The 22,572-nt window shown below is 39.5% G+C and overlaps 7 protein-coding genes across 7 annotated transcripts; 4 read left to right on the forward strand and 3 right to left on the reverse strand.

Annotated features, from left to right (window-relative positions):
- Positions 1-2,118: 2,118 nt before the first annotated feature.
- Positions 2,119-5,557, forward strand: LOC126786524 (uncharacterized). The gene is made up of 5 exons (XM_050512371.1): positions 2,119-3,205; positions 3,649-4,157; positions 4,470-4,654; positions 5,026-5,092; positions 5,227-5,557. Exons 1-5 carry the CDS (start codon positions 2,236-2,238, stop codon positions 5,263-5,265), a joined length of 1,770 nt encoding a protein of 589 aa, XP_050368328.1. The 5' UTR covers positions 2,119-2,235; the 3' UTR covers positions 5,266-5,557.
- Positions 5,558-7,964: 2,407 nt separating this feature from the next.
- On the forward strand, positions 7,965-8,649 carry LOC126786541 (non-specific lipid-transfer protein 1-like). Its single transcript, XM_050512388.1, has 2 exons — positions 7,965-8,346; positions 8,458-8,649. Exons 1-2 carry the CDS (start codon positions 8,000-8,002, stop codon positions 8,465-8,467), a joined length of 357 nt encoding a protein of 118 aa, XP_050368345.1. The 5' UTR covers positions 7,965-7,999; the 3' UTR covers positions 8,468-8,649.
- A 528-nt stretch (positions 8,650-9,177) lies between these two features.
- Positions 9,178-11,785, reverse strand: LOC126786531 (transcription factor RF2b-like). Its single transcript, XM_050512378.1, has 4 exons — positions 11,128-11,785; positions 10,477-10,609; positions 10,125-10,209; positions 9,178-10,018 (listed from the first exon to the last, which is right to left on the reverse strand). The coding sequence occupies exons 1-4, from the start codon at positions 11,751-11,753 to the stop codon at positions 9,648-9,650; spliced, it is 1,215 nt and encodes a 404-aa protein (XP_050368335.1). The 5' UTR covers positions 11,754-11,785; the 3' UTR covers positions 9,178-9,647.
- Positions 11,786-12,908: 1,123 nt separating this feature from the next.
- LOC126786527 (taxadiene 5-alpha hydroxylase-like) lies at positions 12,909-16,364 on the forward strand. Its single transcript, XM_050512372.1, has 4 exons — positions 12,909-13,276; positions 13,642-14,210; positions 15,309-15,499; positions 15,941-16,364. The coding sequence occupies exons 1-4, from the start codon at positions 12,909-12,911 to the stop codon at positions 16,256-16,258; spliced, it is 1,446 nt and encodes a 481-aa protein (XP_050368329.1). The 3' UTR covers positions 16,259-16,364.
- A 243-nt stretch (positions 16,365-16,607) lies between these two features.
- LOC126786543 (defensin-like protein 1) lies at positions 16,608-16,990 on the reverse strand. Its single transcript, XM_050512390.1, has 2 exons — positions 16,927-16,990; positions 16,608-16,792 (listed from the first exon to the last, which is right to left on the reverse strand). The coding sequence occupies exons 1-2, from the start codon at positions 16,988-16,990 to the stop codon at positions 16,608-16,610; spliced, it is 249 nt and encodes an 82-aa protein (XP_050368347.1).
- Positions 16,991-18,273: 1,283 nt separating this feature from the next.
- On the forward strand, positions 18,274-20,245 carry LOC126786535 (3'-5' exonuclease-like). Its single transcript, XM_050512382.1, has 2 exons — positions 18,274-18,425; positions 19,395-20,245. Exon 2 carries the CDS (start codon positions 19,401-19,403, stop codon positions 20,025-20,027), a length of 627 nt encoding a protein of 208 aa, XP_050368339.1. The 5' UTR covers positions 18,274-18,425; positions 19,395-19,400; the 3' UTR covers positions 20,028-20,245.
- A 91-nt stretch (positions 20,246-20,336) lies between these two features.
- Positions 20,337-22,382, reverse strand: LOC126786533 (uncharacterized). Its single transcript, XM_050512380.1, has 3 exons — positions 21,725-22,382; positions 21,384-21,487; positions 20,337-20,739 (listed from the first exon to the last, which is right to left on the reverse strand). The coding sequence occupies exons 1-3, from the start codon at positions 22,343-22,345 to the stop codon at positions 20,457-20,459; spliced, it is 1,008 nt and encodes a 335-aa protein (XP_050368337.1). The 5' UTR covers positions 22,346-22,382; the 3' UTR covers positions 20,337-20,456.
- Between the last annotated feature and the right edge of the window lie 190 nt (positions 22,383-22,572).

A 22,572-nucleotide genomic window follows, 5' to 3' on the forward strand; every position in this document is an offset into this window, starting at 1 on the left:
ACTGTGCTTGTTGGAGAATTTGATCGAGTCTTCAGGTCAAAGATGGTTAATCAATTGCTTGTTGGAGTTCATATAGCATCCGAAGCTGAGGGAAGATCGATTGGGTCTTAAACAAGAATGTTGTTTGATTTCATCACAAAATAGCGAGGGATCATCCTGGTAACTAGCTTTCTTGTTCTGGTTCTCAATTCCATCCAAGTACCAAATTCGGATTTTCTTGTGTTTTCTTTCAAGTTAAATTAATCCTTGTGTTTGCCATCAAGTTACAATAGTCATATTCTAATTATGTACAGGAAATTGTTACTCGTGAATGTCCAATTCTAATTTTCATTCTTTTCAAAGTACACATGGTCTTATAGCAAACCTCTTGAGGAACTAAGTAGGCTGTCTCACATTTACTTTCTCGTGGAGAGATGCTGCATGAGTTATTTAAGTATTTTGTTATTTAAGTTGTGAGCATGCTCATTGAAACTAATTCTTGACATAACTGTCTCACAACATCTGATGTAGGCTGGGATCGGCAAGATGATGCTGGTGCAGTTAAGGTATGGGAAAGTTTTTAATGATTTCTCTTTTTTAATGATATAGTTCTTATTGTGTAACAATATCATGAAATTACCTCTCTTATAAGCCTGATTTACGGCTGGCCACATAAAGATTCCCACAACTTATTACCTATAACCAGTTCATAAAAATCCGGTTGTTAAGAAAGATTTTATATTGCAATCGCTCCCAACTGAATGACCATTAGAACCCATTGGTGAAATACAGAAACTAAATCAAGACACATCAAAGACTTTGGTCGTTCTTGATGATGATCCAACTGAAGCTCAAACTGTGCATGATATTGAGGTCTTAACTGAATGGTGAGTACCTTTCACTGTCTATTTATTTGGCTATATGATGTCTTTGTATTTGGTTAGATTTTTTTAGGATGAATTTGTTGATGATAAACACGAGCTGTGTAGTAATATCGACAGTTGGCAAAGGTACATGGAAACTGATTGAATCAGTATGTTTTGGTTTCCCATGTGTATCGAACTGTACTATTTGTTTTTGGGTTCTTTTGTTCAATTTGTTTAGTGCTGAGGAGTAAAGCTTCTCTTGTTCTAATACAATTAATATTCAGTTTTTACTGCACCTTTGATGATTACTGAAATGTTGAATTTCTTGTAGATCATTTGGATGATGGGGATAGAGTGAGTGAGCCCTTGAAGGTATAAATGGGTTGTATGTTTAGGTGCTGAGTTTGGTTGTGACCACAAATGTCACTGCTAGTGCTCTTGTAGTTTCAAGTTTAGTAGTAGACTAATGGTTACAGTTTAGTAGCAATCCATGATTCATTGTTGTATAAACATGGAGTTTGCAACTACTTTGTATATGATCTCATTTCAATTGTATGGTCATGATTTATACGAATGGAAAAAATAAAACTTGTAAGGGCCTATATTGTATTACCAAACAATCAAGATAAAATAATATTTCGTGTCTAAATTAGTCATTTTGTAACAAAAAGCATAAGTCACTTTTAAGTTTACTAAACACTTTGCTAAGAAGCTCAGCTGCACCAATTTATTGTTTTCTTCAATTAACTTTATTCTTTTGAGCATTTATGTAATTTATTGTCACATCCCTTTATTTTTGTTTTGGTTGTTGCTAGTATATTAACGACCGACAAAGTGACATTTACCGCCTCTCACTTTACTTACACTATTTTTAATCGTGGGCATGTTTTAAGTTATATCTATCTTAATATGTGCCAAAACAAAAACAAAAATTTACTCGTAAATCCATTTTTTTTTTGACAATAACTTGTAAATCCATATTTGGTTTTACATCGTTTCGGTTCATCAAGGTCATAGTGCTTCAAATCATTATATTTAGTTACACCTGTGTTATTTTTTAGTGTTATTGGCGTTTTATTTGAATCAACTTGGACTTTGGAGAGAGATGCCACTCTGGGTATATTACTGTATTGGGGTTTGAAATGAAATTCTCTAGAAGGTAGAAGGATCAGTCTTTTAAAAAAACAAAATACAAGGATGAGTAGCAAAACGTATAAAAGTAATATACGTAGTTTGTAAATGTATGTCTCCGTCTCCACTCTCCACCCTCATATACTCCCAAATTCAAAGATCAGAAAAAAGAAAAAATTCATCTCCCTTTCAAATTAGGGTTTTGAGAACGTCTCTCTTCTCTCTCTCAATTCCCAATCTCAATTTTCCGATTCCGGTGATGGACTCAGACGTCGACGTCTCGCGTTGGGTCCTCGAGCTCCTCCTCCGCGACCGCGAAAAGGAGAGCGTCGCCAAGCGCGTCATCGCCGCCGCGCCGCTCTCCAACCACGACCGGCGGCTGAAGAAGACGCTCCTCCTCCACACAATCGAGTCCCAAATCTTCGACGAGGCCGCCGTCACCGAGACCATCCTCGAGTCCTTGGAGTCGATCGAGGCTCTGGACCGCGGCCAAGGGATTCCGGTCACCGACGCCATGCGAGCGGCCTACTGCGCCGTCGCGACGGAGCTGACGGTGAAGTTTTTGGTGTGCTTTGAAGGGAAGCCGGGCGGGAAGTACATGGAGGCGGTTGATAGGGTTTGGAGAGGTAGGGTTAGGGTTTTGGAGGAGGCTGAGGGTTGCGAGCTGGTTTCGGCGGAGCTGAAGGAGAGGAGGGATGAGGTGGAGGCTGGGGTTTGGGATATGAGGGTTTCGAAGAGGCTGGGGAGTTTAAATAGTAGGAATGATGCTTTGAGATCGGTTGCGGCGTATGTGAAGGAAGCATTGGCAATGCTGGGTCCTCCATTTGCTGCTTGGGCTGTTAGGTTTTGTATGGAGAAGGGGAGTTTAAGCTCGCCAGGCGAGAAGGTTGTGGTGGAGAGTGATGGTAATGTGGGTGATGGGGATGAAATGGAGGTGGAAATGGTGAATGTGGTTGATTTGGATGTGCCAATGGCGAATGGAGTTGATTCGGGTGATGGTTCCGAGCACAATCCTGTGAGTGAACAGGAGGTGCAGAGGCCGGATGGGGCTAATGTGCAATGTGGGTCTCAATTGGAGGAACAGGGGCTAGATGGAGCAAATGATGGTGGTGCTGATAGGTCTGAACTGGAGGCGCAAAAGGCGAATGGGGCTGAAGTTAGAAATGCCTCTGAACCACCTAATGGAAACCGTGGTGTCCTCCGCTGTGAACCCACAAGTAAAGTGAAAGGTATACCTTTTTTCAGTAGCATAGGGATATTTATTTTACAGCATTGATGTTGAGAGTGTGCTCTGCAGTGCTTTATCTGGGTGTTCTTTATGCTTTTTTATCATCTTGAATTTTGTGGAGTAATTCATAGCTCTTGACTATCTGATAATCATAATCTTAGTTTCCATGTTGTTTTGATGATGTGCTGTTAACAACTATACAGCTCTTACTTGTTTATGTTAATGTTATATACCTGAAATTTGAAATATTTCTCTGCTTGATAATTGGTGATGATTTTGGTACTCCACTTTACCACTTCTACTCCACTTCTAGCTGCAAAACTGTGCAGTCGAGGTGGTAATATATGCCAAGGTGGAGTGCCAAATTTCATACTCTTAATAATGCTTCACAATGCCGAAATGTTATCGTCCTGTATTATAAGTGTTCCTGTTCATTTCATGTAGAAACTCCAAGGGTCTCAGCAGTTAGACACAGGCATGGTCCAGCGAAGATTAGAGACGATGAAGATGTGGTTACAGAACTATCGGCCGGAAAATATAACTCAGTGACTAGTGCTGAAGTTAGAAGAGTACAAGAGGAGCTGAAGGCTAGTGTTTCTGCTCTACATGGTGTAGTGACAGACCAACTTTCTTACGCTTTGCGCATAGCGGAAGTGGTCTGTTCTGAGTTGGGCTCTGTTGTAAGTGGAGAACACGAACGTGCAGCAAATCCATCTGTGGAAGAGAATGCCCCGCCTGATCAATCTAATAATGATAATCATGCAAACCAGTCTAGTCATCAGAATGATGTTCCCCAATGTAATGGGAAAGAAAATGATGCACCAACAGACAAGGGGAAGGATACAGAGAATGCTCAAATGGGGGGTGTCGATCATGGAAATCCATCTTCCAGTTATCAAAATGTTCATCGAGCGAGCTTGATGGAACGTAACAGCACTGCCCGTACTTATGAGGTAGTTATAGTTATGTTCATACTTTCCTCTTCCAGTCTTGCGGTTCCTTTCAACTTACTGTGTTAAACATGTGCAAAATGGCCAAAATTATGTTTTGGATGTGTTTGTCAATTCCCAGTTTTATGTTTGTATTCTTATTAGCATACACATGCTAAAATATCCATATCATAGTTGTATTCTTATTATCGTAGTGATTCCGTGTAGGATTTCTGAGTTTCTCTTTTTTGGTCAGAGATGTATGAGTTGCTCTGGTTTTACAATTTTGGTTCTGTTTGTTTATAGAATTGTATTAAATGATTATTGTTTTTGCAGTGGGATGACTCGCTAGGCATGTCACCTGAACAAACATATGGTAAGGGGAGACTTCACATACCTAGCCCAAAAAGGATCACTGTTTCTCCACTAAAGAAGTATGAGGATAAAAGAATATCCAAGAGGAGAAAAATCAGGAGATGGAGCTTAGAAGAAGAAGAGACATTAAGGACTGGTGTGCAGAAGTATGTTCGTTTTCCTTGTATTAGCTGATTTCTCTTTAGGTCGGGGTTAGATGCTCATTGGGTAGGTCTTAGCTCATTATCAGTAATGGTATTCACCTTCCTATTTTCAAAGTTGTTTTAGCTTGGGGTTAGATTGTCATTCGGAAGGTCTAACTGATCATTTGTAATGGTTTTGTATTTCTTTTCAATCCTATCAAGCTCGTTTGCTGGATTTTTAGGTGCTTCATAAATGTCATCTTTAAATCGATGATCAGAGTTTTATGTCCTTAGTAGTTACTATCAAAGATTCATCTATTGGGTGAGTAGGTAGCAATCATTAGTAGTATCAAACAACTTCCAAGTTCTCATAAATGTATCGCATTTTAATACAGGTACGGCAGAGGCAATTGGAAGGTTATTTTGGATGCATACCGAGCCGTATTTGAAGAGAGAACAGAGGTACTTATCTTTTGCACCGTTAGCCGCGTACAATCAACTTAAAATCTTAAATGTATCAGTTTCCTTGTTCACTTAAAATGTTCTGCATTAAGCATCTTTATTGTCTTTCATACCATTGAGGTTACTGTGTTCAGGTTGATCTAAAAGACAAGTGGAGAAATCTGACAAAGTAGAGACACCTGTGAATAGGCAGGTACTCAGATTGCTTTATATGTGCAATATGATATTTGTATAGGGTATGTGTACACATGTTAACGAAAGGATGCATAAAATGCTTGAAGTGTAAGCATAAAATGCTTGAAGTGTAAGCATCAAATGTAAATGTAATGTAATTAAAGCTTTATATAGAGAAGGACACTCGGGGATCTATGACCCTTGTATCAAAATTACTGATGGAACCTGGAATTGATAGGCCAAACTTCTAATGGAACATTTGAAAGAGACATATACAAGAAATTTCATGCTCAGATTCTGTTGACCCGACCATAATCCATGGGAAAATCAGGCCATTGGCACATGCATGCTAAGCATTTTCTTTTATCTTTTAATGTTGCTTCTGATTATACCCAACTTGATTATGAATTTCATCAGTCATGGTATAGATCTACTATAGCTTGCTCTTTCTTAAGGGGATATGAAATTAGTATTAAAAGAGGAGAATGGTCGGGTATAACTATAAGAGTCGTGATGTGATGCCGTCTCAACCGTAGAATATATTCAGCTTAAATTTGATGTGATCAGAACAAACAAATGGTAAGCAGGTATGTCAAAGGCAAATTGGAAACTTATCATAGGCATGTTTTGGCAAATCTGTGGAAACAGTAGGATTCTTTTTGTCATTTGGCATGGATTTCTGTTATTGTCCTGTCGACCATGTTGCTTGATCCCCTCATATCCACAAGAAGGCCCTCAGGCGCAGAAATCCTTTGGATTTTCCTTCTCAGATAGAATTCATTGGCATTATGGCACATGGAAATTTGAATTTTCTCGCAGCCCTACAATCGTAACAGACAATTAGGCCATATTTTTCATTCTTTAGTTTCATGCCCTCTGTCTATACAGTTGATACTTGATACAGAGGAGTGGCCAAAGCTTGGCCTCTTCATGCTATATTAAGCCAGTTAACAGTGTTTTCGTATCCTAACTCTAATCATATAAGAAAGATTACTCGCTCAATAACGTAGCAGCGAGCTATGGCTAGCTCTGCCTGCTATGGTGTGACATTCTTGGTGGTATTAGTATCCATTCTGGTGACGACTCCGTATGTCAGTACGGCAAATGTAATTTGCCAACAGGTCATAAACTTTCTGGCTCCATGCATCCCTTTCGGGGTGTTTGGAGGGAGTGTGCCATCGGAATGTTGTGCCGGCGTAAAAGGGCTACATGATGCAGAGGTTACGACATAGGATCGGAGAACTGTTTGCAGTTGCAGAAAGGATGGGTGTGCAATGATTCCAGGTCTGGACTACGACCGCATAAACATGCTTGGCGATCTATGTGGTGCTCCTTGTCCTTACACTGTTTACCCTTCTACTAATTGCTCTCAATAAGCTTCTTCAACATAAGTTGCAGACCATTTGTTCTTTCTGGTTAATGTTACATTATAGTGATTGTACATAGTAGCAGCACTGACTATTCTGTGGATCAATGATTCAATATCTTTCCAGGGTAAGAATCAAGCTTCCGGTAAGAATATATAAAGCTAGCTAAAATTTTGACCTTTAAAAATAAAAATATGATTTCCCCTGCTTAATGAATACCATTTGCTATCAATGGGAAATCCTGTCTCATCTTAAATTTTAAATTGAGGTGATTGGATTTGCACCAACGGTAACCATACATTTGATACCCAATCGAAGGATAGAACACTAAGATGAAATAGACCTGCCAATATACTAAGGTCACACAATGTATCTGGGTAAATATCAAAACGTATCGTGACGTTTTGATATTTACCCGGATACAATGTAACAACCTAGTGTTGTTTGTATGTTGTGTAATTGATTCAGCCACCATACGTGCCTAGATTTATGATATGGGTATTAGAAGGTCCTTAGAAGAATAAAAAGTTAGGTTTTGACGGATTTGAAAATGAAAGCCAAAGATGCAAATAATGTTATATCAAAGATTACTAATTAGCCCACTTCCATACAAATTAGATTTCAAAGTTCATGATCGAGATTAGACATCCTCTTCATGTTCATTCATAGTTTATCTTTCATGTCTTGTCTCATATCTGCACATGCCTAATTGCAGGGCATCAACCTCACAACAAAGGTCATCAAATCTAGCTTGATGATCCTTGAATTCGCTATTGAACCTCTCATATGTCTTTCAATTATGATAAGCAATACCGGAAGGATAGGAATTCTCATCATCAATTATTACAAAAACCAGGCTACTGTTATATCAATATATGGTCGAGCGGATTCGATAGAGACATACAAGTTGAGAAGCAAGGTCCTTCATTAACAACATTGATTAACATCACTCCATCTATTGCTTAAACTTAAAGCGTATTAGATTGTGCCATTTGTGCGAAAAAAATCTGGATTTTCTCTTGTCCTCTTGCAATTCTACAGAACTGATCCCAATCTAGCTAAGTTGTAGAATCAATCAGTTCAATCTACGGAAGAAAATTCTCAATCAAGGGAAAAAAATTCAATGGATCTTAGCTAGATGGGGATCCACAAGAAAGCTCAAGATCCATTGAATTTTCTTCTCTAAATTTCCTTGAGCCCCATGACCAAATTGTAACACAACACAACATCACACCCAGTTTTGGTTTCTTTTGGTCTTTATCATGGGGGCTTTATCGTGTACATAATGGTTACCCTCAGCTAACTCTATATAAAGGCCATAACCCAAATTGAATAAGCAGATCGATTTCTCACTATCAAAGTAGCTATGGCCAGATTTGAAGTTGGTATTGCATTCATGGTTTTACTAGCATCCATGGCGGTGACTACTTGTGTCACCAAAGCCACCATAACTTGCGGTGAGGTGACAGCCTTACTCATTCCTTGCATTCCGTTTGGAGTGTTAGGAGGCATCGTGCCACCGGGTTGTTGCGCCGGGATCAAAGGGCTCAATGCTGCACAAAATACGACAGAGGATCGAAGAATTGCCTGTACTTGCATTCAGGAAGGAGCTGCTGGGATTCCTGGGATTGACTATGATCGTATAAACATGCTTGGTGATCTTTGTGGTTCTGCTTGTCCCTACAAAGTTTATCCATCTACTAATTGCTCTCAGTAAGTCTTAAATGAAATAGATGAACTTTCTGCGACTCTCTAACGGTATAGCAAGCGGTAATCCTGGATCATGTATTCATCAAACTAATGTTAGTATCAATTTGTTTTCAGGGTAAGCTGAACCTCTTGAAGGGATTATCCTAGTGAGACAAGGAGTATATGAATGAAGCTTCCGGGCAACCTTCGTTCACTGTCATCTGTTTGTAAAACAATACTTGTGGTATTTGAGGAGATAATTACATGTAATACATATTATGAAAAATTGGAACCAATAGCATGAATAAAAGTCTTAAGACAACTAAATTTAAATAGCTGCCACCTGATATTTTACCATCATGAGTCAGGAAAAAGAAACAGTATATATCAATCATGTAGTGGACTAGTAGTAGTGATCACGATCACATCATTTGATCAATTCCCACCACCTGGCAACATATAAGAGTGTGAGAAAGGGACTGCCGGATGGGTCATTTCAAAGACTTCCTCATCTGATTACCTGATTAGAGGCGTGATTAGTGCAGAAAGAGTCTTAATTGTTTACTTTTCTTTGCCCAACTCACTTGGATTATGCATAGAGAGATGGGGCACTGGTCTCATTCATGTCCCTATTTTGATGTGCCCAAGCACATGTACCACACATGACCAAGTACAGAAGCTGGTAGAGCTTAACGTTTATGCCAAAACTGAGAGGACCACAGTGTCCAAATCAGTCTGGGAATATATGACTAAATCAACGCACTTCACCAGAATATTCATCATGCTTATCCAATATATTAAGTTATCAACGAAGGAACCATCAAATGGTGTATGGCATTCCAAACTTGGAGAATTCAATCATATATTCACAACTGCAAGAATTGATAAGTTTGAGTATGAACAAGGAAAAGGAAGAGGATCTGTATTTCAAAGTTACAGCACAGCTCAATGCAATCAACCCAGTGAGATGAAAACAATCACAGTAGTGCACAAAGTTTGTACAAAGGTTTTGAATGAAATGAGAGACAAATGTAGAGAATGCTGTTATTACAACATTCTCATATCAATGGGAATGACCTTACATTCCCAGATCTAACCAAGAACTCAGTAACGAACAAAGAACATTTGAAAAGGGAGCTTCCCCTTTTTGGTGAAGAACCCTAAGAATGAAGAATTGAGAATGACTCCATGAAACAAAATGGAATAAATAATGAAATAAATATAGAGCAGGCTCTCTAAATGATTGGGTGTCAATCTATAAACAATCTACCGGCCGGCGAATCATGGACAAGTCAGCAGGTCAGAAGCTCAGCAGCAAGTTTGAGTTAGAAAGTGGTACTACTCTCACTTGCTGAAAGCGAGGGGCCTTCAGACTTCACGAGATGTGGCATTTTATTACCGATGTCAAGTCCCTGTAACTGACCAACAGGGCCGTTCTGCATAATATCTGAAAGTGAATTTGGTTGATGAAGATGGTTACTAGGCATACTAGACTGGGAATGATTGAATGATGGCAACTGCATGTTCTGGTTACCAGCAGGTCCTGGCTGCTGTTGTGTAATTGGAAAATAAGCAGACGGTTTGTTGTTGTATGGCATCTGCTGCATTCCCAAGTTAAATGATTCTGAATGGCTCATCATCTCCCCTGTCGCAACCTTGAGCCTCTCAACCTCCTTCTTTAGTGCTTCGTTTAGAGCTGCATGATCAATTCCCGTTGCGTAAGTGGACCATTTTCCTAGCAGATAATAAAGAAGGAAAACATTTCTAAAAAGCATATATGATACTAATCATCAGTTGCTTACCATCTCGCAACTGAGCTTGTTGCTCCATAGCTTGTAACCGGAGCTTAAGCTCTGTGTTTTCAGAACTCAGACCTGTTGTGTCCCTCTATACAATAACAAATAAAAACATGGTTAACAACCTGAAAAATGCTTCGAATATGTTGATTGATGATAACATTGTCTTTCCATGTAGAAATTTCATGACAAACTATCTAGAAACACATAGCATAGAGTGATCGACAGATTTAAATCACAATCCATGAAGAATGGCACAAAAAGGATTTATCATTTACCATTGTAATGCACTAATTAATGTTAGGATGCATAATACAGGCATAGTTTGACATATCTTCTTAAATAGACCAACACCAACCTGGAATAAAGTGAGTTGGGCAGAAAGAGTGGTTGCTTCTGTTTGAAGGGTCTGAACTTTGCGCTCAAGTTCTTGTATATAGCGGGCCTTCCTCTCTTTGGAGCGGGCGGCGGACTGCCGATTTGCTAAGATCCTACACAAAACCAAACTTTGACAGTCATCATCCGACATTTGCTTGTCAGTGTGCATACTTATGAAAAATACAGTACCCCAAAAATTAAAAGCTCATTCGCAAGCATAACTCTGTTTTTCCAGTATACATCCCAAGCCTTTATACCTATAGTATGAAAACAACACAGTATCTAAAAACAAGGACAGAAACACAGGGACGCATTTCACTGCTCAAACTCGGAAAAAAAAAAACATTGGCATTTGATTCCAACAGATCACACCACACTTGCTCAATGTCATCACTTTTCCTATAATGCCGAGCAAAACACACAATCTCATTGCACATTGCACAGAAAAGCCACTCAATCACCACCTAGCAGCTGCAAAAATTCCTAAAATTTTGCTAAACAATTTCAGTAATTAAATCATAACTCTTGCAATGGATTCAAGCAAACAAAAAAACAACCATTTCCATCAAAAATTGGAAACAATGACGTCATTGATTTCGAAAACTCAGAAAATAAATAAAAAAGGGAAGACCTTTTGGCTCGCTTAGGATCAAGAGTCCAGAGCTCGGCGAGCTTGTCCGGCGGCATTGCCTTCTTGGCCTCCATAACCTCTCCGAACACCCCCGTCGACGTGGACGAAGCATCCACGGAGCTGCTGTGCCTGTGCCGCGACGGCCTCTTCTCTCCGCCGCCGTTCTCGCCGCTCCCGTTGTTGTTGTTGTCGTCGGCGGGGGACTGGAGCTTGTCGAGGTCAATGTACGTGGAGAAGAGATCCTCCTCGGATCCCAGGTCGTCGGCGGAGGATCCGGCGGCGTTAAATGGATCGGGGCCGGAAAGATCCATGAGATCCTCCGGCAGCCGGAAGCTGACCTCGGAGTGGGCCCTCCGGTGGGTGCTGAACCCGGCGAGGGCGGCGGTGGATGACCGGATGAAAGGGTTGGCGGTGGCGGTGGGGAGAATGGAGCCGAGCACTGTAGGAGTGGTGGTGGTGGAGGAGGAGGATGACGTGGCAGAGCTGGAGGTGAATGGCGCGGCGCGAATCTCGGAAGTCAGGAGATTGGGTTTGAGATCATAATAATCAGGAGGAGAAGTGGGGTTACTTGGGGGAGGGGCATTGGGAATGGGATTAGGGTTAGGGTTGGGAATGGAGGGGTGCATTGGTGGAGGTGGAGAAGGAGGAGGAGGAGGAGTTGTGGACATTGTTGATGGCTTTGGTGGCTCTTGTTGAGGGGAGTCACGAGGGGTTTATTATTCACGCGCTTTTCTTTTTGTTATTTCTTTTTTTTTTATTCGAATTTTCTAAATTGTGATCATGTTGACATTTTAGGGTTTAGTGTTTCTATTTTATTTATTTATCCCAACTTTGGGGTTCATTGAATAAGCACCAAACTCTTTTGTGATCGATGCCAAGAAGATGCATTGAGTATGAGCCGATGAGAAGATACAATATATAGCCTGAATTAAATTACTACATTAAATTCAGTGTGATCTAACGTTTAACATATTTGGAGAAATGTTTATTATATAATTATAAATCATTGTATATACGGTAGATAGTGTTGTAGAGCTCACTTTATAAAGCTCAAAAACTCTTTAAATTATTTTTCAATCACATTTCCAGCATCGCCTAGTTTTTAATTTCTTGTGAGTCAATCACTTCTAGCCAGTTACAATAGGTATCCGTGAATGTTCTAGTTCCATAAACTACATATCAAGATCATAACGCACTTCATATACTAATGTTTTTTTAACCACATTCATACGTTTGCCGCTTTGCAACGTAATAAAATCATTTTAATTCATATTTTGATATATCATTTAGCTTCTTTTCCATAGTAAGTGATGATGAACAAGAACTGGAATAGGACTAATAATATTAATTGTATATATCATCTAGGGATCTAACTCTTGTTCAGAATGATATCTGCTGCATATTAATAATCGATCATGATCATGACTGCTTATCGTTGATGATCGATGCCAATTTTGGGAGAGTTTTGTACTATTATCGTGTTTTCTGTTTATTCCGATCCGGCCGACTTAAGCATCTTTGTATATAGTTGAGCTTTACCGTAGTAAGCTAACTATATATTCGTGTCATCACCAATATTGATTATATATATTGATCAAGTTGTTGGCTGTGTGTTATCGTTTACTTTTGTTGTTACGGACATTACAATATTTCCTGGCTTTCACTTTCAATCTGTAGTCATCACCTCAATTTCTCACCATATTTGAGTTTTGTGCCGGCCATTATTCAGCATATATTCTCTATTCGAGTCTGATTTGTCACTTGGTAAGAAACATCGATCTATGGCTTTCATTCCAGTAATTGCAGTCACTTTAGTCGTAGCTTTCTTGTTTTGGAAGATTCTGTTAAAGGATCGCCGGAGCAAAAATCTCCCGGGAGGGTCTCTGGGGTATCCCTTAATCGGAGAGACATTTAGCTTTCTTCAAGCACAGAAGCAAGATCGAGGTCCTCAATGGCTGGAAGAAAGAACAGCGAAACATGGGCCAGTGTTCAAAACGTGTTTGATGGGTTCTCCGACTGTGATCATTATAGGTCAAGCAGGGAACAAGTTTATACTTGGTGCTGAAGATGATGTTCTTGCTGCCAAACAACCCCCCACCTTGAAAGCCATTGCAGGAAAGCAGAATATCTTTGAACTTACAGGATCAAGGTAATGATCCTCTATGATTTCTCCGAAAATGTTCTCTTGGCCGGACAGTTTGGCATTCATATTATATATGCTAAAGGGTTTTATATTTTATGATATCTATTAGATAATTTGTTATGTTGTTAAATTGTAATGGTATGAACACTGAGAGACTATAAAATAGGGATTAAGGGTAAATTCTTCTCGGTAAACTCTTTAGGCAAATTTAGGAAGATTTGCTCACATATGCTACATGAGATATGTGACACTTTAATTTAGTGACGACTTGCTAGAAAATCAGCTGGAAACTGTTACTCCCTTAATTTCTTTAAGACGGAATATGGTGCTTCAAATTGACAGTGAGACAATAACAATCTTATGACTTGCAGGTACAGATTGGTAAAGGGAGCAATGGTGAGCTTCTTGAAGCCTGAAAGTCTTCAGAACTACATCAATCAGATGGACGATTTTATCAAGACCATGTTACTAAAAGAAACAGAAAACAAAGACACCATAAAAGCTGTGGTCACCATGAAGAAGCTCACGTTCAACATAGCATCAAGCATCCTATTTGGCATCAAGGATGAGAGCACCAGGGAGGTTTTGTTTGATGACTTATCATTAGCATTCAAAGCAGTTTGGTCTCTTCCTATAAACTTCCCGGGCACTGTTTACCGGCGAGGCCTAAAAGCTAGGGCAAGGATTGTGGATTCGATTTTGCCAATACTGAAGGAGAGAAAGGAGGACATTGCGAAGGGGAAGTTAAGCCCTACAAGTGATGTGTTCTCTAGCTTGCTATCATTGAGAGATGAAAATCAAGAACCAGTTTCTGATGATCTGATCATGGATAATTATGTCACCTTGATGATAGCCAGTCATGACACAAGTGCAATTCTTCTTAGCCTTATGATATGGAAGCTGTCCATGGACTCAGAGATCTACAAGAAAGTTCTACAAGGTAGTTGATTGACTATACTCTTGCATATACGTCTTTTTTTTTTTGCTACATTAATGTTAGAGATGCAATGCAACCATTATAGATACACATGCAGTTGTTGATATATGCATCATATGTTGCACAATGGTGTTGATGAGTTTAGAGCAAATGCACCCGTGGTTCAAAAGAGAGGGGTTGGTGTGAGGGTTGAAGCAAAAAAACACATGCAGCGGTGTGAAATTGGTCTGGGACAGTAACATGACCCACATGAATTAGTCCAACCCGGGTAATAGGATGGCTACTCTTCAGCTGGGTTAATATTATTGCGGGGCCCACGTCTACACCACTGTGCAAGAATACACATATCTGTCTTTTAATTTTTTTTTTCCTTGGCGCAATTCACGCCGGTATCTGTCTTTTAATTTGGGCCATTAGATTTGGAACCAACGGCCTAAATTAAAAATCAACATTAACAACTACATTAAATTAACTATAAAATATATGTATCAGAAGTATTTTAAAAATTAAAAAATATTTATTTAAAATCATTCAAAATTTTGTATATACATACCATGCTCCTCTTCTTCATTTTTTTTACAAATTATATATTAATACTTATTCTAAAAAAATTAGATACAAGGTGAATATTAATTGGTTCTTAGATTGATCATTTTGGCAAATAGAGGACCATAGACTGATTTAGATGAATAGTGAATTAATCTGAGCTATGAATTAGTCCAACGTGCATTTGCTCTTATAGGATATGGTCGAAAAATGCAGTGAATATTATTATTAGTTGATTCCACTAGTGCATGTGCATGTCGGGTAGGGTATACTTGTTACAATGAGTGCCACACAATGTGATCGGGAAAATGCTCTAACATTACTATTTCAGAAGACCGTTGTACGTTATATATGTTCTTTTGCTTCGAACATGTTGGAGGTACAAATGTACAATGTCAGTTGATATGTATATTCTATATGATGGAGTACGGTCTAGCTAATTACAGATCGAAAAATGTAGCTGTTCAAGCATATCACTGTATATAATTTAAACCTGATATTTAGTGTATGTTTCTCTCTATTTTTAGCTTTTATGTTATTTATATTTGGTTGCAGAACAAATGGAAATTATTAGTAGTAGGAAGGGGGAAGAAGACAGGCTAACATGGCAGGAAATACAAAAGATGAAATACACATGGAGAGTTGCACAAGAGCTGATGCGCATAATTCCTCCTGTGTTTGGAAGCTTTAGAAAAGCGCTCAAAGACACTCAATATGGTGGCTATGACATTCCAAAAGGATGGCAGGTATATTCCGATCCCCACACATTATGGTGTTTTAGTTATTTGTTCGTTTTATTATTTGTATTGACGATATTGTCCGACAATTGATATATTTCTCTGATTTCATTTATAATACTAGAAACTACTCACACCCAATAAGTGTATAAAAAGTGAATTATCTATGTGAAAAAGTGAGTTGTTAAAAATATGATAATAATTAATAATTCTTATTTAATTTATTAAAAATTTAACCGTAAAAATCTTATTTATTTGTTTGTCAGTGTAAGATATGAAAATGATATTTTTCGGAAGTTTGTATTTTTTATAGCATCTGAGTGTTCGGTTTATAGTAGTAAAAACAATGACAACCACATCATAACAAGGATGTAGTATTGATTGCACAATAAAATTTTTCCATGTATTGCCCCACAAAGTTTAAAAGGCAATTTCACATGTATGATGCAGGTGTTTTGGGTGTCCTGTGGAACTCACATGAACAAAGAAGTATTTGATAATCCAACAGAGTTTGATCCTTCAAGATTTGAGAACTCATCAAAGCCAGTTCCTCCTTATGCTTATATTCCATTTGGAGGTGGCCTTCACACTTGCATTGGAAACGAGTTTGCTAGAGTTGAAGTTCTTGCTACCATTCACAATTTGGTGACGATGTTTGAGTGGACACAGGTGTACCCTGACGAAAAGATTACCCGTCAACCAATGCCATATCCATCTATGGGTCTCCCAATCAAGATCAAACCAACAAGAAGTTCCAAGTCTGTATAAGGTTACCTAAGTTTCTATGCCACTACTATCCTTTTGTTGTTTTTATACTTGAATGCATGCATGAAACTAAAACATAAACATGATAAACTGGATTTCTATAAGCACTTTATTACAGACACTCGTATGCCATTAGATCCAATTTCTTAACCATGCCAATCTGCCTACAGTGAGTAGGAAGAGAAATATACCAGAAGTAGAATACAAATTAAGACTTTGTTCACAATCCAACTTAAAACAAGTTCATATAAAAGATTACACAAACCCAGTACATAACAATTGGGCACTTTATTATATCTTCACCGGCGTGGCCGGCCGGTCCATTCTCGCAACTACGTACACCAAGTAACATCTAACACTGTCGAGTGCAGAAGCATCTACGGCGAAAGCCACGGCAGTCACCTCCAGTGAAACCCTCAGTATCGCATACAGATTCACAGTTTCTATCGCTCAAGCAAATTCCGTGGAACGTGTTGCTGAGAGTTTCACACGTCCTAGCATTAACAAGAGAAACCATTGCAATAGGCCCCATAATCCCTACATTCCCAACATGAAATGCATATATACATATGCACCCACATTAGTCAGTAATTGATCGAGCTAGCTACAAGTTCATATGTACCTTAATGTCACAATGTGTGTATGTATATATTTTATTACTACGTACGTACCAGTAGCCAAAAGGAGGAGGAGGGTGACAAAGAGAGTTGAAAACATACGCATGGAAACCTCCATAACGTCGATCTGAGCTATGTCTATACGTGTATCGGTGTGTGAAAATGATCGATCCAAATGAGATTATTGCACTGAAACCCCCTTACCCCAAACCTTGCAAAGAGCCGTGGCCTGTGGAAGCTCAACTAGCTAGCTGATGTGCGCTATACATATATATATGGATCGAGAACTACTCCTAACCTCATAACGTACTCACGCAAATACTACAAGTCACCTAAACAAGAACATGCATGGGGCTCTTCACTAACCGTCCACCTATTTACCAAACAAACACCCAAAAAATTAAAACCGCACATATCTAACAATTTAATGTAGCAGGGGGGCTCCGGGTGAGTCATGTATGCAACCTATATTTGTTACATTAATGGATGTAACGCCCGCATGGTATTAAAAAAACTGTGACATTTTTTTTATGGAAGATCACAGATTCACAATTGTAATGTGTCACATTCTCACTTGGTACTTTGGTAGTCTTGAAATGCTGAATCAGAAACATGTCCAACAGTCCAAGTAGCCGTGTTAGGCCCAAAAGGCAAACCCGTTACAAAGTCGCGATGAGTCATTGACACTTAGCGAAACTTATTCAGTACACGGGCCGTGTTGATACACGGGTGATCCTAACCGTTTGTTTCAACACGTGGAGCTAATTTCCGATCGTTTGAGATCAGAATCGAATTGGCAAAAAACTCGCGAGTGAGGTCTAATAGATGAGGAATAGATATAGGAATTTTAATCTATGTCTCGGCCACAACAAATTCTCCATCTTGTTATATCTTCGCAGCTTTCAGATCTGATGTAGTTCATGGTCTGCTCGGCATGGTGTTAGTACATCACTGGTGTTAGTCATTCAGTAAACCCTTGTGTTTTCTACTCCACGGTGGTGTTTGAAGCTAGTTCTGAAAAATGGTAAATAATGACAGATCTCTAAGTTTGATTGGCGGAGCTGGGGCGAGGATCTCGTCGGCGGCGGCGCTGGAGAGGAGGACGGCTAGGTGGATGAGAAGGGTTGGAGAACAAAGGTGGGTAGATCTGTAAATTTTCCGTTGTCGTCTTACTTGGTTCCATCTAAAATCAGATGATACAAATAAAGGTGGATAATAGGATTTTCGGTGGAGACATGAATGTCTGGATCTGAGAACCAATATAACAATGAGAGCAATGAGAGGTTGCAGTCATTGATCTCGAAGGGCTTTTCGGTTCAACCAGAGATTGTTGCAAAAAGTTGTTCCATTTTATATGGAAGACAGAGATCATGCAATCATCTATGATAAAACCCAATAACAAGCCACAATTTCATGCATGGCGCGTGAGAGTGCAACGACCCCGTGTATATACATAGGCCGTGCACGGAATAAGCTCTCGACACTTAGCTCTCTTCTCTCCCAAAGCTAAAGTCGTATCACTAGTGAAGTCGGACTTCAACCCCAATTCTCTGGTACGCTGCATTATACCTTCTCTGCGATTTCATAGATCTGCTCTTCTTCTTCTTCTTTCTACTGCTCCATATTAGCCTCAATTTTGTCTCTGGTCGCGTTTTTCGCGATGATTTTCTCGATTTGTAATCTGGGTGTAGTGTTGCGCTCGTAAAGCAATAATATTATATGTTTGATCTGGGTAAAAGATACTCACTTGAAGTCTAATCTTTGATGAATGCTGAACTTTCTGTTCTATAGTCGTGTAATGAGTTTAAGCTTGGTATGGAAACTAAGCATGTTTTAGTTAAAAGAAGAAGGAAAAGGGCTATGGCTGGTTCACAGGTATGAATCATTGTGTTAAAAAGTGAGAATTTTTACATTTCATATGAGGATTGAAACCGTATATTTCAGAACAACACTACAATTTTGTGTTGGATTGTATACTGAACACAAAGATGGTCACATATATATTGAAAAATTTAAGGCTTTTCATTAAAACTGAAGCAATTGGGGATGATCGAGGGAAGCATATGTTTGGTGGGTTCTGATTCAGCCTACCGAAAGAGTAGGGGCACCTTGGTTGCTGTATGAGTACTGCAACTATATATGTATATATCTCCTGTCTTGTGTTTGAATTGGTGTTGTACAATATGTAGAGGATGGGGAAGGAAAGGGTTTATTTCCGGCTGCATCTTAGCTCTCTCTTAAATGTGTGGTTTAAACGTTAAACGTAACTTGTGGGGTTTTAATTGGTTAGGTTCTAGTCCTGCCATTTTCATCCCCCTTTGTTTGAGTTAACAGTTACACGGATTCTGTAGTGTTTGGTGATGACTGAAAAATTACAAAGCTCTGTCACGGTTTACAGTTTTGTGACAGTGTTAATTTATAAGGATGAAGCATACTCATATATTTGATTTTGTTTCTCTTTTCAATACTAGTTTTTGGTGGTACACAACATCAAATTCTCATATATTTATCTTGTTGTGCAGCCCAAAATGACTATCAGCATAGTAGACCACGAGTTACCATACGACACCCACAATCTCTACGATGTATCCTTTTACAATGATCAAGTCCACACCCTAGTCACTCACAGCGCACCCATGGTGGAGTCCTGGCTGTCTGAAATCATCCCCATAATCAATCAAAACCCAATTGTGGGTCTGGACGTGGAGTGGCGTCCAAATTTTTACCGCAACAGCGACCACCCCGTTGCGACCTTGCAACTTTGTGTTGACCACCGTTGCCTCATCTTCCAACTCATCCACGCCCAAACCATCCCAAGATCTCTGTTTGACTTTCTTGCTAATGGCAGTTACACATTTGTGGGTGCTGGGATCCAGAATGATGTAGAGAAGCTCCTTGTAGACTATGACTTGAGGGTGACCAATCCTGTTGATCTTGGGGCATTGGCAGCGGCTAAATTGGGTAGGAGAGAGTTGAATAAAGCTGGGTTGAAGGGCCTGTCAAAAGAGGTGCTTGGGAAGGAGCTCCAGAAGCCTAGCAGGGTGACAATGAGCAGGTGGGACAATGAGTGGCTTACTTGTCCTCAGGTTCAGTATGCCTGTATTGATGCTTTCATCTCCTCAGAGATAGGGAGGCGATTAACTGCCATGGCTTGATTGCAGATGAGTGGTTTCTCAGATTTGGTCTGCATGGAGTTATATAGTTGGAGCACCAAATTGGAATAATTAGCCAGTCTGGCTTTCTTTATTTTCAATTTAAGGATTGTGGCAGCGCAAGTGTTTTTTTTTAGGATTACTGAATTGAATCATTTAGCTGCACGAAAAACGTATTTGATTACTGAATTGAATCATGGTCTCTCCCTCAATTTTGCACAGAAGTGCCATTCCCAGATATACTAGACTGTATAGCCCAAGTTTTTGTATCATGAACTAAATATCCCATGTTTCATCATCCATGACTCCATGAGCCACACAAGGTTATACAGAAATTGAGCAAAAATCCGAAAACAAACCATTTGAAAATGGTGGAATATTTAAGGAATTCTTAAACACCATGAAATAAATAAATAATAAATTTTGGCCTCTCTAGAAAGGGAGGTGGTGGTGACTGGGAGAATAAGGAGAGTGTGATGAACTGGTGACAAAAGAATTTGGGCCAGGACTTGGAGGAACATGGCCCCTGATTGGAGTTCGAGGAGTTCTTGGAGTAACTGGGCTTTTTGATCTGGGTGTGCGCACGGTGCTGCGACCGTACAGCCCATTTACAGCATTCCTTCTTGGCCCTTTCTCGGCCCACTTCAGCTCTGCTTGCTTCACCTCTTTTGGGTACCTTGAACAACATCCAACCTTTCCTGCTCTTTGCAAGTACCTAACATGATTAGAATTACATATTGGAGAATTAGATTAGATGCTGTCATTTTGTGAAGAACGAGTAAAATAAAACTATGTGGATGATCTTCTTGCTTGATTAATGCCAAGTATAAAACTTCAAGGACAGCATTCCAAATCAAATGCATTTGTATAAAATTTTATTTGTTTGGATCATAGAATTTTTATTTTTCTGTTACTATCATTTTGATTAGACTAATTTGGCGTTTACCACACCCCAATTGCCGGCCTATGGCTAGTATTTTATCAAAGGCCTATGTAGCAATACTTGATTATCATATGATCTTATGCTAACCTATGCTGAATTGCCAACTACTCTTGCGTTAATAACAATTGGTTGTGATAGCCGAGGAAATAATGTCACGTGACCAAGATTCTGGTATCATTTGCATTTTACAATATGTGGCAACTAATATAGCACAATCACGTCATTTTACTTATCATTTTTCTAATTAATCGATAAGCCAAAACGAGCTTCCAAAGGTTTGGATTGATATGTGATCATAATGCATATGACTTTGTTTTGAATGCAAATTCAGATTTGAAAAAAAAAAATCTCAGTTGTCTCAATTGTTTCAAAGAAAAAAGTACTGTGACATTTGGATTCTAACAAAAACAACATACCTTTGGCTAAATCGCTTCCCTAGACACTGGATACATTTTCTACCTTCTGTCATTTCTCCCATCCCCATCATCACGCATTGCCTGCAATACACTCTTCCACAAACCTGGAACATAATCAACATTTTGATCACGATCTCATTTCCACGTAAATATCGATCACATGTATAAAAACACAGATGATGACCTTAATTTTAAGTGATTTTCAGAAATTTAGAAAACGAAACATAACCTCAATCTGATGATCATTCATTACAATATATATGAACTCAATTGTATTAACACTCCAAGTATTAGACAAGACGCCAACATGAAATTTGAGCTCTGTTTGTTCGAATATGTACCAAGCAGCGATGGCGGAAAATATAGATGTAGGTACTACAGATGGTGCAGATATTGGAGTGAGGAACCCCAGGCCTTCTTTTTCTATCTTGCTGGTGCATGGCAGTGGAAGCAATGCTAACGCCGCTCATATCATGATGATCATAAGTAGTACTGGCCATGCTTATGCTACTCATCTCTACTCCTCCATGGCCACTCATCATATGATGATTAAAGTTATGGCCTAGGTGATGACCACCACCACCGTATCGATGGTCACCCCGGCCTGCATGGCCGAGGTGGCTGTTGGCCTCAAGATGGTGGTGATTATTCTGGTGTTGAAGGTGATGGTGATTACCTCTGTAAGGATCAACTACCTCTTCGTTGATACGGTGGTTGTTCTTGGATGCCTGCAGGGCTCTGTTGAAGTCGAGGCTGGGAAGTTTGGCCATGGGGTTTTGGGACCTGAGTTCGGAAATGGGTTCCAGAGTGTGAGAGGGTTTTCTCTTGTCTGCAGTTGTGCTGATGCTGAGGTCTGCAAAGTCTTGGAAAGTGAGGTTCACCGAGTCATCTGGTATCCCTTCATACATGTCCTCAAGCTCCTTCCTTGCCTTTGCCAATGTTGCCTTATCCCTTTCCCCCATTGCTACCCACTTACAGAGAGAGAGAGAGAGAGAGAGAGAGAGATGGTGGTTGAAGAAGGCAGAAATGTAGTCTTCTTTGTTGAAAGAGGGTTTACTGATGTGGGTTTAATAAGATTGTAATTCAAAGCAAAGACGCTAACAAAAGGACAGGTTCAAAGGCCGGTCATGGCAATTCTTTGAACATCATTCTTTGCTCCAATAGTGAAACAAGAGGAATTGCTGGATTG

Source organism: Argentina anserina, chromosome 3 (assembly GCF_933775445.1).
Source record: "Argentina anserina chromosome 3, drPotAnse1.1, whole genome shotgun sequence".
NCBI lineage: Eukaryota > Viridiplantae > Streptophyta > Magnoliopsida > Rosales > Rosaceae > Argentina > Argentina anserina.

Coding starts and splice junctions, on each gene's coding strand:
- LOC126786531 (XM_050512378.1), bottom strand. CDS start 11,753: ATGCACCCCTCCATTCCCAACCCTAACCCTAATCCCATTCCCAATGCC. Junction 10,210..10,476: donor CCCAACTCACTTTATTCCAG/GTTGGTGTTGGT, acceptor GTTATTGTATAG/AGGGACACAACAGGTCTGAG. Junction 10,019..10,124: donor ACAAGCTCAGTTGCGAGATG/GTAAGCAACTGA, acceptor TTGATCATGCAG/CTCTAAACGAAGCACTAAAG.
- LOC126786524 (XM_050512371.1), top strand. CDS start 2,236: ATGGACTCAGACGTCGACGTCTCGCGTTGGGTCCTCGAGCTCCTCCTC. Junction 3,206..3,648: donor ACCCACAAGTAAAGTGAAAG/GTATACCTTTTT, acceptor CATTTCATGTAG/AAACTCCAAGGGTCTCAGCA. Junction 5,093..5,226: donor TATTTGAAGAGAGAACAGAG/GTACTTATCTTT, acceptor TACTGTGTTCAG/GTTGATCTAAAAGACAAGTG.
- LOC126786541 (XM_050512388.1), top strand. CDS start 8,000: ATGGCCAGATTTGAAGTTGGTATTGCATTCATGGTTTTACTAGCATCC.
- LOC126786543 (XM_050512390.1), bottom strand. CDS start 16,990: ATGGAGGTTTCCATGCGTATGTTTTCAACTCTCTTTGTCACCCTCCTC. Junction 16,793..16,926: donor CCTCCTCCTTTTGGCTACTG/GTACGTACGTAG, acceptor TTGGGAATGTAG/GGATTATGGGGCCTATTGCA.
- LOC126786533 (XM_050512380.1), bottom strand. CDS start 22,345: ATGGGGGAAAGGGATAAGGCAACATTGGCAAAGGCAAGGAAGGAGCTT. Junction 21,488..21,724: donor TTTTCCGCCATCGCTGCTTG/GTACATATTCGA, acceptor ATTATGTTCCAG/GTTTGTGGAAGAGTGTATTG. Junction 20,740..21,383: donor GGGAAGCGATTTAGCCAAAG/GTATGTTGTTTT, acceptor TAATCATGTTAG/GTACTTGCAAAGAGCAGGAA.
- LOC126786535 (XM_050512382.1), top strand. CDS start 19,401: ATGACTATCAGCATAGTAGACCACGAGTTACCATACGACACCCACAAT.
- LOC126786527 (XM_050512372.1), top strand. CDS start 12,909: ATGGCTTTCATTCCAGTAATTGCAGTCACTTTAGTCGTAGCTTTCTTG. Junction 13,277..13,641: donor TTTGAACTTACAGGATCAAG/GTAATGATCCTC, acceptor TATGACTTGCAG/GTACAGATTGGTAAAGGGAG. Junction 14,211..15,308: donor CTACAAGAAAGTTCTACAAG/GTAGTTGATTGA, acceptor ATTTGGTTGCAG/AACAAATGGAAATTATTAGT.